The 12,334-nt window shown below is 40.6% G+C and overlaps 1 protein-coding gene across 10 annotated transcripts in view; it reads left to right on the top strand.

The window, feature by feature from the left end:
• The window catches only part of ATP6V0A1 (ATPase H+ transporting V0 subunit a1), a 61,722-nt gene that overhangs the window by 19,632 nt on the left and 29,756 nt on the right, over positions 1-12,334 (top strand). For 5 of the 10 annotated variants that reach the window (XM_028093973.2, XM_028093977.2, XM_028093975.2 and 2 more), the window contains 6 exons: positions 1,934-2,031; positions 2,579-2,707; positions 8,776-8,879; positions 9,213-9,339; positions 11,171-11,253; positions 11,905-11,998. In XM_028093973.2, the coding sequence (XP_027949774.1) occupies positions 1,934-2,031; positions 2,579-2,707; positions 8,776-8,879; positions 9,213-9,339; positions 11,171-11,253; positions 11,905-11,998 (635 nt within the window). The remainder of the gene's footprint in view (positions 1-1,933; positions 2,032-2,578; positions 2,708-8,775; positions 8,880-9,212; positions 9,340-11,170; positions 11,254-11,904; positions 11,999-12,334) is intronic. The other 5 variants (XM_028093978.2, XM_088028265.1, XM_088028264.1 and 2 more) reach the window with 2 other exon arrangements.

Here is a 12,334-nt window from a genome sequence, read left to right as displayed (position 1 = left end):
CTTGTGTACAAGTAGATTTTGTGGTATTGGGGCTAGGAAACCTCGTTTGAGATGACAAGGCTGCCAACTGAACATATTGGTTATTTTTTTGTGGGAAAGGTTTTATAGCAGTATTGCATTATAGAATTCTGAGAGGACGCAGACCACCATCTTATTTTATTTTATTAAATAATTTTTATTGTATTTAATTTATTTATTTTAAAGATTTTATTTATTCATTTAAGAGAGAGAGAAACAGAGGGAGCACAAGCAGGGGGAAAGGCAGAGGGAGAGGGAGAAGCAGACTCCTGCTGAGCTGGGAGCCCAACTTGGTGCTTGATCCCAAGACCTGGAGGTCATGACCTGAGCCGAAGGCAGACGCTTAACCATCTAAGCCATCCAGATACCCCAATAATTATTTATTTTAAAGATTTTATTTTATTTATTTTTAAAAAATATTTATTTATTAGCACAAGAGCAGGAACACAAGCAGGGAGAGTGGGAGAGGGAGAAGCAGGCTTCATGCAGAGCAGGAAGCCTGATGTGGGACTTGATCCCAGGACCCTGGGATCATGACCTGAGCAGAAGACAGACGCTTAACGACTGAGCCACCCAGGCTTCCCTGAAGATCTTATTTTTAAGCAATTTCTATATCCAACATGGGGCTCGAACCCACGACTCTGAAATCACGAGTTGCACACTCCACCAGCTGAGCCATTCAGGTGCCCCACTCTCTATTTTAGATGTCAGCATAGCCACCTTTTTATTTGACCTTTCTATGAGGGAAGAAACTAACACATTTGTTAGGGTCCTATTGAGATTTGGGGTGTTCATATACTTTATTTCAGTCATTCCTCACAATATTCCTTCAGGTGGGTGTTACCTCATTTAATAAATCAGGAAGCTGGGGTGCCTGGCTGGCACAATTGGTAGAGCATCTGACTTCTGATCTCAGGGTCATGAGTTCGAGCCCCACGTTGGGTGTAGAGATTATTTAAAAATAGAGAGAGGAAGGAAGGAAGAAAGGGAGGGAGGAAGGAAAGGAGGAAGGGAGGGAGGAACCAAAGATCAGAGAGGTTAAGTGACTTGCCCAAGAACATAAGCAGTTATGCTGGAATCAGTATTTGAATCTCGGTTGTTCTCTCTGGCTTCCAAACCAATGATCTTGCTACTATACTATGTCAGCTTTCAGTTAGCTGATGGGTGAATTTGGTCTCTGCCCTCAAAAAGTCACTAGTTACCACTTTCTCTTCTGGTATTTTGGGGCCTTACACTGTGTCATGCTTTTTGGTTTTTGTTTTGTTAAAACTGATCTGATTGTTTTCAAATTTTATGAAACCCTTTTGATCTGGAGTTGTTTCACTAGTATGCTAAATGTCAAATACTCTATGGAATTGCGCTCTTCTGGAACTCGGCAAACAGTGTCTACAAACAACCATCGTACCTCTGGAGTACTAGTCGCACAGGGCGGAGAACTGAAGCAGATGAGCTTTTAAGATCAGAAGAGGGAAAGAAGATGGTTGTGGGATGACAGTCCTCTTTGGGGTAGCTGTGATTTAGAGAGTGTGCAGTGGAAGAAGAGGAATGTAGAGGAAAAAGGATTTACATGTTGTGCTTTTTTTTTTTTTTAAGATTTTATTTATTTATTTGACAGAGACAGAGACAGCGAGAGCAGGAACACAAGCAGGGGGAATGGGAGAGGGAGAGCAGGCTTCCCGCTGAGCAGGGAGCCCGATGTGGGACTCGATCCCAGGACCCTGGGATCATGACCCGAGCCCAAGGCAGACGCTTAGCGACTGAGCCACCCAGGCGCCCTGTTGTGCTTGTTTTATATGAAAGTATCTTTATAAAACAAAGCTCTTTTTAGCCAGGTTTTCGCTCTTATTTTTTTTCCTTAAATATTGGCAATTCCAGGCCTATGCTATACATGAATGTTTTGATTCTGTCATTTTAGGATTTGTTGAGAAAGAGATAAGAAAAGCTAATATCCCCATTATGGACACTGGTGAAAACCCAGAGGTGCCCTTCCCCCGGGACATGATTGACTTAGAGGTAAACAGTTCTTCTAAGGAAGCCAGATACATTTCTTTCTACTTAAATGCAGAAATTATTTTCCTGTGTGGATGGAGAGTAGAGGAATTCTTGCTGCCGTTGTCCGCATTGTCTCTTGCTTGTGAGTTTCTTGTGGAGACTTATTATAGAGCACTATCTTGAATGATATCACATGCCACCAAATAAATGCTTATTGCCTTATTGAAACCTTATTGGATTAATGTCAACTTATCTAGCAATTTATTAATCTCATAGACTAAATGAATAAGCAATAGACTTTTCAATATTTATTTTATCCATCCAAAGTCCCCTGAGAAATTCAACCAAGTGTGTAATAGAACCGATAGATAAAGACAGATGATGCTAAGCAAAAAATTTTCATAAAGAAAATTGCCCTGGTAAAATCACATATTTGCTGGGTAGATATAAAATATGTTTGAACCGTAAGGTTGCAAGAATTCTGTGGGATAGATGAATTCATCTGTCTTTCAGAACAAGCATATTGAAGTTAGTTTAAGTTAATAGTTTGATTTTTTTTTTCCTGTAGGCCAATTTTGAGAAGATTGAAAATGAACTGAAGGAAATCAACACAAACCAGGAAGCTCTGAAGAGAAATTTCCTGGAACTGACTGAACTAAAATTTATACTTCGCAAAACTCAGCAGTTTTTCGATGAGGTCAGACTATTGTTTCTTTTAGTATTTGAGCAGCTGATATCTATCACACCTGCACAAGCGGGCCATGTTGTTATTCCAGAAATTATTTTAATTTGCTAGTTTGAAAGTAATACCATTTTTGCACTGTTTTAGTTGAGGAAATGTCCGATTATGTTCCATTTTTCATGCAGTACACAGCCAGTCATGGTTTTGTATATTTTTGCATTTTCTGCAATTTTTCATCACAAGATGGGGAAAGGAGCCCTAAAGTAGTTGTATATACATAGTTGAAATTTTTACATTATATTTTAAGGTAAGTAAAGGCTTAAGGTAAGGTAAAAGTTAAAGCAACAAGAAATATTCAGTCCTACATGAAATTGTAATGAAGTTTTAACCTCTGAACTTTTTATCATCAAGTTTTTATTTTTATTTTATTCTCTATGTTTGCTTATCAATCATGAGCACATTTGTAACTATCCACGTAGCACATGTCACATTTTAATTTTTCAAGAGTTTTTCTTTATGTTGTATGGAAATACTGGTAGGATGCCTGTTTTGAAATTCCTGGATTTTCATGGAAACTCAGTTGCACTACTTTATAGGGAAAAATGTAAATCAGTTCCTGGGTTAAAAATGTAGGTTGCACATGACAGTTTGCTGAGGTGAGCCTATGGAAAGGCATGGGAGCAAGACTTTCAGAAGACTTCCTTCTAATTACACCTGGAGAGAAGTCTTAGCTTTTAGCCTGGACTTGCTTTATTGGTGGCCTAAGATATCGGCAACTTTGTTTTTTACAGTAAGGTGTCTTTGCCACCGGATTAGCAATATCAGACACTTCAGCTATTGGTCCAGTCACTATTCAGTGTGCCTTCCATAACATTCTTTGTTTCCTTTGCTCAACAACAACAAAAAAATTTGGCAAAGCTTTTTAAAAATAGAAGGCCCGTTTTAGTTAGTACATGATGTATTCTCTCTCTCTCTTTCTTGGAAGATTTTATTTATTTGAGAGAGAGAGCATGAGCAATGGGGAGAGGGAGAAGCAGTCTCCCTGCTGAGCAGGGAGCCTGACGTGGGATTCCATCCCAAGACCCTGGGATCATGACCTGAGCTGAAGGCAGACGTTTAACCCACTGAATCACCCAGATGTCCCACGTGGTGTATTATCAGTTCTACTTTTAATATCTGTCTTTTAAGTAAAGACCAACTCTCTAGCCCTCTAGACTGGAGCACGGGCTCTGTAACCAGCAGCATGAGCCTCACCCGGGAACTTGTCAGAATGCACATTACTAGTTCTCACTCTAGACTCAGGGAATCAGAAACTCTGAGGGTGGGGCCCAGCAATCTGTTTTCACAAGGTGACGCTGAGGTACACTAGTTTGTAAACCACTGGGCTTCAGAAAGCTGAATATGTGATACATTCCTCAGTAACTAAGGACTGACTCAGAGAAGCCATGCTAATTAAAAAAATCTGTTGGGGCAAGGGAATGGGCAAAACCTCATATGAATTTAATTGCGTGATCATCCCAAGAATCAGAATCTGGCTATGTATCAAGAGAGGTTTGGTGTGAATATTCAGCTAGCTCACTGAGTGGAGAATTTTGAGACTGACAGAAACTTCTTTCACCAGTCCCCGATATCTCATCACATTAGAGGGTGTGGGCAGTGTGATTAACTCTTTCCATGTGTTTCAGGTCTTTTGCAACAGGCATGGCCACTTTTGCCAAATGGTTTTAATGAACAATAATCTGGAATTCCAGTTGCTCACTGCCTAAACTGTTATTGTATTTATATTCATTAAGTCACTGAACATTTAATGAGCACCTACTCTTTGTGAGGCACAAGATGAATAAGACATGGTCCCTGTGCTTAAGGAATGCATCGCTTAGTCATATCAGGAAACATACCAGAACACAGTGCCTCCATATGCTCACAGATATGTGCTTTTCTAAATGTGTCTAAACTGCTGCCCGCAGATCCAATTTCAACTGGCCTCAGAATCAAAGCTCAGGTACTTTGAGCATCATTTGGGGCTTAATTCTTTTGCCCTCCCCCCTTCTTCCCTTTTTGATACAGTCTTAGTTTATTGCTAGATGTTGCTGAAATGTATGCATATGTCTTTCATAACCTCCTGAGTTTAAGGGATGGAATAGGCTTCCTTGTCTAGTTCATTCTGAGACAAAATCTGAATAAAGACTGACAAATGGACTCCCTTATGGGCAGTAGTTACTTGAATTGTTAATGTTACTAAAAACAAGATACTAAAAACAAAATAAAAATCACTTGGAAAGTTGATCACAGTTTTAAAATCCTAAGTTCTGGATTTAGGAATTTTCTTTTCTTTTCTTTTCTTAATAAATCTAAACATGAAACACCCATGCTGAGAAGGCAGGCTGGAAGTCTTCATGACCTTCATGCTCCATCCACAGTAGGTTGCTTTCCCCTTTACTCACACAAAATTTTTTTTTTTTTTTGGTAATAATCTCGAAGTACTTTTGAGCATGAGGCCTTGGCTGTGAGAGATTCTTTGGCTGCTTTTGTCATTAGTCTCTCTTGTTCCTAGCACCCTTACGATAGTGCGGGGAGTCTTCTGGCAAGAGCTACTCTGCCTTTCTTCTCCGAGTGCAGAGTCAGTGCCTTATGGAGGCCTACCACTAGGCTCAGAGGCTCAGCCAGGTCCCTTTCAATGGCCCTTGCCCTTGCCCTGCTGTTGCCAGACAGCTGCCTTGACAGGAAATGAGACCTCACAGAGTAAGTGCATCTGTGCATGTGAGTGCACGCTTCAAATAATGCAAAAGATAAACTTGGGACCCTCAAATCTTGGAAACGTAATTTTTTTCACGAGATTGTCTTCCATGCCTGAAACGACAATGTTTGCAAATGGCCTAAAACACGACAGTTCAAACCCTTCTTTTTTTATAAAATTTGGTGAACATGATCAATAATTTATAATAATGAGTTAGCAGAAAATGGCTCAATCAGAAAATGATTCTTTCCATCTTTAGGCATAGCGGTCATGATTGGCAAGATGTCTGGAAGGGGAAGAGTAAACATAAATTGAACATTCTTATGATTTAAGATGATTGCAAATTCGACATAGCCATTTCTTATCCAGAGTATTTAAAATGACTTGTTAATGATTATCCTTTTCTCAGTCTTCTTGCTTATGAAGAACTGTAAGAGCTGGAGAGAGTTCTCTGCATCTTTTACCATAAGTACCCTAACCTATGAGAGCGTAAAGAAGACTGGAAAAGTAATGGTTAATGGCATGCAGGTCCCTGCCTTCCTTTCCTTCTGAGTCTTCCATCCATCTGCTTTACTTTACTTTTCTTTCCCATCTGCCATCTCCCTTGGGGCTTGGGTGAACACCTTAAGTGATGAAATGTGATTTCTCTCTCAATATAGATGGAAGTAAAAGTGTTTGCTCTTGGTAATTAACACAGCTTGAACTGGATGTGCTGTCGACAGGGCGCTGCTGAGATGCTGCTGCTTCCTCTTTCAGGGCATGGTTTTCGTGTTCTGACTGGGGGAAAGGTGAACCAAAGAGCATAGCAAGTAATTCAGACGCACATTGGTAGTGTTGTTTTTGTTATTAGAGAACCCAGAATAGGATTCAGATACCCCATGATGCAGTTTTAGAGATTGTCTTAAAGGCCTTCAGTGAGCAGTTCTGGTCCCCCTAGTTCCCCATGAGGCCCAGTTATTTTACTTAAAAATGTTTGACTTCCCTCTGTAAGATTTAGGATTCTTAAGTATGAAGTAGTGAAATTATTAATTAGAATATTATTGCAAGTTTTCACTTAATTTTAATTCTACTGCAGTTTTTTTTACGCCTAGAGTCCCAGGTGAGTAGTGGACTACAGAGTAGTCTTGTTGCTCAGTGCTTTTTGCTGCTCCATCAGTTGTCCCCTATAGAGCACATATGTTTGCGCTGTGCCTGATCTTTTGGGTTTACTGAAAGCAGGTCTTGTGAACCATACAGGGAAGTAGGCAGAAGTCTTGTGGGTAGCAGTCAGTTTCACTGGTTTTTGCCAAGGGACATCCCAAGAACAAAGTTGAAATGAGGTAGTCATCTAGATCCTTTTTTTTTTTTTTTAAGATTTTTATTTATTTTTTGACAGAGAGAGAGAGACAGCAAGAGAGGGAACACAAGCAGGGGGGAGTAGGAGAGGGAGAAGCAGGCTTCCCGCTGAGCAGGGAGCCCGATGTGGGGCTCGATCCCAGGACCCTGGGATCATGATCCGAGCCGAAGGCAGACGCTAAACAGCTGAGCCACCGAGGCGCCCCAGTCATCTAGATCCTTAAAATGAGTTGCCTATGGCTTGCAATCAGCTGATTTGATATTAAGTAGAAACCAAAAAAAGCCCCCTAAACTTCCATTCGATAGCAAGTGGAAATCTGTTGCCCCCATTATCTCATCTTAAACTTTTTCACATCTCATGACAGTATTTGTCTGCCCTCTGACGTACTCAGTGCCCTTCCTTCCTTCCTTCTTTCTTTCCTTCCTTCTTTCCTTCCTTCCTTCCTTCCTTCCTTCCTTCCTTCCTTCCTTCCTTCCTTCCTTCCTTCCTTTTCCTTTCCATTCCATTCCGTCCCTTCTTTCATTCAGCTGGGGTGGGGGGTAAAGTTGAATGTTGATCCTGCATCAACTTTTAGAAGTCACTTCCCCCCAAATTTCTTTTTCTTTTTTTTTTTAGTCTTTCAGCCTTATCATTTGGTTTATATCCTCAGGTTTATACTCAATCCTAAAGCCTTCCCCCGCACCCCTTGACTTTACCTTTATGGTCCTATCACTTATCAAGTGAGGTTCCTTTGTGACATTTTTTGATCGCAGGGTTAACAGGAAGAGAATCAAATTGATGTTTGGAATGAAAATGATAGAGAAAAATTCTCCTGATTTTTTTTCGTTTAGTTTTGCTTTTGAAAAGGAGGATTCTTCTGGCTGATTTCTAGTCTTTGGTCAAACAAGCAGTATGTGGATATTAAAGTTGGGAAGATCAGGTGGTAGAGAATTTGATTGGCCTTTATTTTTTAGAGCAGCTTCTTCTTCCTGATAAGACTAAAAGGTAGTAGGATGTGTTGGGTAGAGAGAGTTTAGGAAGTATAGACCTCTATCTGAGAAGGTCCCTCTCCTCCTTCATTTCATTGTATAAACTGTCATGGTGGAAATCATTTTAAATCTGAACAGTTAAACTGTCTACATGCTCTATATTGGCTTATTATCAGTTACATTATCTTCACTTGATTGAGATTATTGGTTTCCACTTTGTTCTCAGTGACCCTTAAACTATATAGCCTAACATGAACTTTTTAATATTCCTAGATACCTGGTTATAAACTAGGACATTCAGATAGGTTTTCACTTTTTCTTCCTTCTGTTGATGCAGTGGAGGTCTAGGCCTGACCAGCTGCTGTGCTGCGTCTCCTTTTGGAGAAAGAAATACTCTTTAAATCCCATGGCTTGGGGCATTTTATACGGTGGCCATGCTGAAAGCTCTCGTGTTCTGAATTTTGAAGAGCATGGAAACCCAGACACGTGGAAATGCCCCTTCCGCCTTTCTCCTGTTCACACTGTGCTTGGGACGGTGGCTGTGCCTTGCTTTCTTCCTTGGAAAGAGAGTCTCCATCTTCCACATTCCCACCCAGGGAAAATTCTAGTTTCTAGCTGCCTGGAAATTTGATGTTGAGAGTATCTTCAGAGCTGCTTTGGTTTTGCTGAAAATGGAGAAACATTTCCGCTTCCATCCGCATGCACAGGTATTTCCTAGTACTTTCATGGCTCGTTCAGGGAAACAGATAAAATGGTTTCCACCAAATAACAGATTTATACATTGTCACTATTATTTAGTGTTTTTTTTTCCTTTATTCTTTATTTCAAAAACCATTTCCCCGATGCTTTACTGGGGCAGTTAAGCTTTCTTTTCCTCTTGTTTCTTTCCTTTGTTTTCTTCCCCTATTCTTTTCATGGGTATGTGTCTCTTTTGGTGGTTTTTTTCTTTTCCATCTTTATTTTCTGAACTTACCTCCTGGTTCCTCGTTCCCTGCATGCCACTAACTATTTTCATTAGATATTAATTGATTTGTGAATTCAGGCTGAATTGCATCATCAGCAGATGGCGGATCCAGACTTGTTGGAAGAGTCCTCGTCCCTCTTGGAGCCAAGTGAGATGGGAAGAGGCACACCTTTAAGACTTGGGTGAGTACTGTTTCAACCCTCCATAACTCAGTGGGGTCACATTCATGTTTGCTGTCAATAGAGTAGCGAGGCTGGGCATTCACTTGTTTCCAGGATGTGTTCTCTTTTGAGCCTCTTGAGAGGTATTCCTATGTCACTTTGGATTCAGTTCCTGAGCTGTTCTGTCAACTCTCTGCTGGTTCTTGGAAGAAAACTTTGGGAGCCGTTTTGACATAACATTGCTTAGTCTTGTGTTGTCATGTTTGCCCCCTCCCCTCACTTCCCTTCTTTGTCTTAAAGCCTTCCAACACATGGCGTGGAATAGAGTTCCCCATCTGGCTCTTCTTCCCACAGTTTCGTGGCTGGTGTGATTAACCGGGAGCGCATCCCTACTTTTGAGCGCATGCTTTGGCGGGTCTGCCGGGGAAACGTGTTCCTGCGACAGGCTGAAATCGAGAACCCCCTGGAGGATCCTGTGACTGTAAGACAAGAAAATTGCGTCCCGTGGAGTAGGTCTTGTAAAGGGAGCTCAGAGCAGTAACACTGCATGGTACCACCTGAATCTGACTCTCCCGCAGAGGAGCCCTTATGTGTCCCCCTACCCTGATCTGCGAATAGGAAGTACTGCTCTTTTCCTCTTAACTTCCATCCTCTGTGTACCTGTGATGTATACTGACAGATGCATAGACATTTTCGAGCCCCACCTGTGTTGGTATGATTTGGACTATATGTTTTTTTCCCCTTATTTTAAATTTCAGCTTTATATACTTTTGTTACTTATCGAGGCCAAAAGAAAATTAACTTTCTATGAAAATTAGAGCATGACGTCTGGTTCCAGGTTTGGTAATACCGATGTGTAAGAAGAGGAGAGAGTTCCTCCTCAACTATGAGCTTTATAAGGTGATGAAAATTTTAGTTGGTAAGGTTTTTTGTCTATTTGTTTGTTGGGAGATTTAGAAACTTAGTTTAAAAAAAAATAATTTAATGTGCAAGGTAGGAGGATCTTCCCTACCCAGTGCTTTGCAAAGTAGGAATGGCTGAACATCTTGGCATTTGACATAATGGGACAGAGTTCTTAACATCAACCTACACTAAGTATGGTGAATCCTGATTTCAAGGATCACAAGCAAGGCAGATGAAATGTTCTGCAAAAAAATTTACTTTACTTTTGTATTGGTAATATTTGGAAGCCTGGGCTTGGATTTTCTGTTGAAAATTATCTTTTGGATATTCTTATATTAATATCCTTTGCTCCATGAAGAGAGATCGGATTGTGAGACTTCTCAGAGTGGGTGGGTCATGCAGCTGAAATGGTCTGGGCACCTGAGGCTTTTATCCTTTTATCCTCCTGAAGAGGAGAGTGGTGACACTTAGGGTTCGGGGAGCCCCCAGAGGAGCAGTTGTGCGGACCCACCGGAGGCTGTCCTCGCATTGTGGGAACATTGCAGTCTGCAGTGACTCCTAATGTGGAGCTGTTCTCAGGAATATTCAGCCAAGTTTCTGGGCAATGGAAACATTATCTTATCAACAAATTGAGGAAAGGGGTCTGGATAGCTACAGTAGAGAGGCTGCACAAGGAATGTGCTCCAGTTTATTCTCCATTCTGGAGAATTTAGGGATTTAAGGCTCTTTGCCTCATTTTCTTCATTCCTCATCTCCTTTTATCCTTCTAAAGTTTGTTTTTTATTATAAAAATTCTAGGAATATGAGAAAATACAGGCAACCAGAGGCAGTCTTGGTTAACATCCAGTTAAGCTAATTTTTCTGATCTTTCCCTACAGTCCTTGTGTCAGACTTCATGTGTGAGCTTGGTATTTGGAATAGATTGCCCTCCTCCTCCCTGCCCCTTAGATCAAACTTAGCATGAAGCATGATATTCCACATCAGCCCTCTTCCCAAACCCTCACTTCCTTATAGTTCCTCAGTCCCCTTTATCTGGTAACTTCTAAGCATAGAACAAACAGGAACGGCTTCCTTTCCTCACCTCCATCCTTACTCGGGCAGTGTAAGGTTTGAAGTTGAATTGGTAAAAAGGGCTATATGGTGCTACAAGGAGAATCATCTTCGTGTCTGTGTTCAGCTCATGGTTGAGTTTAAAAACAAATATCTAAGGTTTTTTGTGTGAATGAGAGACTACAGGGCAAATGTTCTTATAACAGAGCTTAAATGGATGGAGTATGATAATTCAAGTGCAGGGTTGCCATATCCTTCAGTGACTCCCGTTGTTCCTATATCACCAAGACAGTAGGGTATTTAAGAAATTTTCTTCCAGGCCAGAAGTCTGAATTCTCTGTTTTGGGTTTGGGGCCCAGGGTGACTACGTGCACAAGTCCGTATTCATCATTTTCTTCCAAGGCGATCAGCTGAAAAACAGAGTCAAAAAGATCTGCGAAGGGTAAGAGAAATGTGCCTCCCTGAGGGGTGCAGCCAGGCTGCCTAACTATTAAGTCTTAGAATATAGAATAGTGAAACAATAACCCTTTTAGTCTACTTTGACACAGCGCATATATCTTTTAATAATATTAGGGCTATTTTAAATAATTAGAAATGACCTAGGTTCGTTTTTAAAAAAGTACTGTCAAAACTGCAATTTCCTTTCTTTGGAAAAAAGTAATTAGAACTCGTGGTTTATAAATGCTACATTGTTCTAGGACAATAGGTTTGTGTACCCAGCAGTGTGCCATAGGCGCTGTGCCTGCTCACTTTTCTGAAATTCTGTCCATAAGATCTCTTTTCTGTGCCATTTTTCTTAAGTAATTTACAATATGATTTGTATTACTGAGTTTAAAAAATTTTTTTATTATGTTATTGAGTTTTTAAAATTTTAATCTAAGGGAATTCAGCAGCTGCAGAGAATGTCAAGATAGTACAAATGTTACTGCTCAATCTATAGGACATTTTGTATTTATTAATGATCAGTGCACCAGTCTGAGCTAATCCTTCTAGTTTTGGTCCTTCTGGTACATTAAGATTACTTTCTGAGGTTATTTAAATTGAACAGGTTAAGAAACTTCAGTGTCCATCAGGCTGTGTCTGTATGTTCCAGGTTCCGGGCATCACTCTATCCCTGTCCTGAGACACCACAGGAGAGGAAGGAAATGGCTTCTGGAGTTAATACCAGGATTGACGATCTCCAAATGGTACCAGAGGGCTGGAGGGAATTTTTTTGTGTGTGAAATACTATAATCGAAGACCGTTCCCCTTCCTTGAAACACTAACAGTTTATTAGGCACCAAGAGCAGCCAGGATGCAAAAAAAGAAGTGTCCATGGGTAACTTGTGCCCTTGGGAGCTGGGGAAAAGTTTCAGGGAATAACTGTTAAAAATGGCGTAACAGTGTTAATCATCCTCAAACATGACGGGAATGCTATATATCTGAAATTGTTGTTGCTTCAAGTATTCAGTTTCCCTCTTCATGAGTCTGAGGTATTTTTTGTGAGTAAAAAAGTATAGTTAGTTAAGGGAAAAAATCAAGTA

Source organism: Eumetopias jubatus, unplaced genomic scaffold (genome assembly GCF_037043125.1).
Source record: "Eumetopias jubatus isolate StellerSeaLion01/CBP00866 unplaced genomic scaffold, mEumJub1_p1.0 scaffold_10, whole genome shotgun sequence".
NCBI lineage: Eukaryota > Metazoa > Chordata > Mammalia > Carnivora > Otariidae > Eumetopias > Eumetopias jubatus.
Note: the sequence above shows the minus strand (reverse complement) of the source record. Positions and strands in the feature narration are given on the sequence as shown.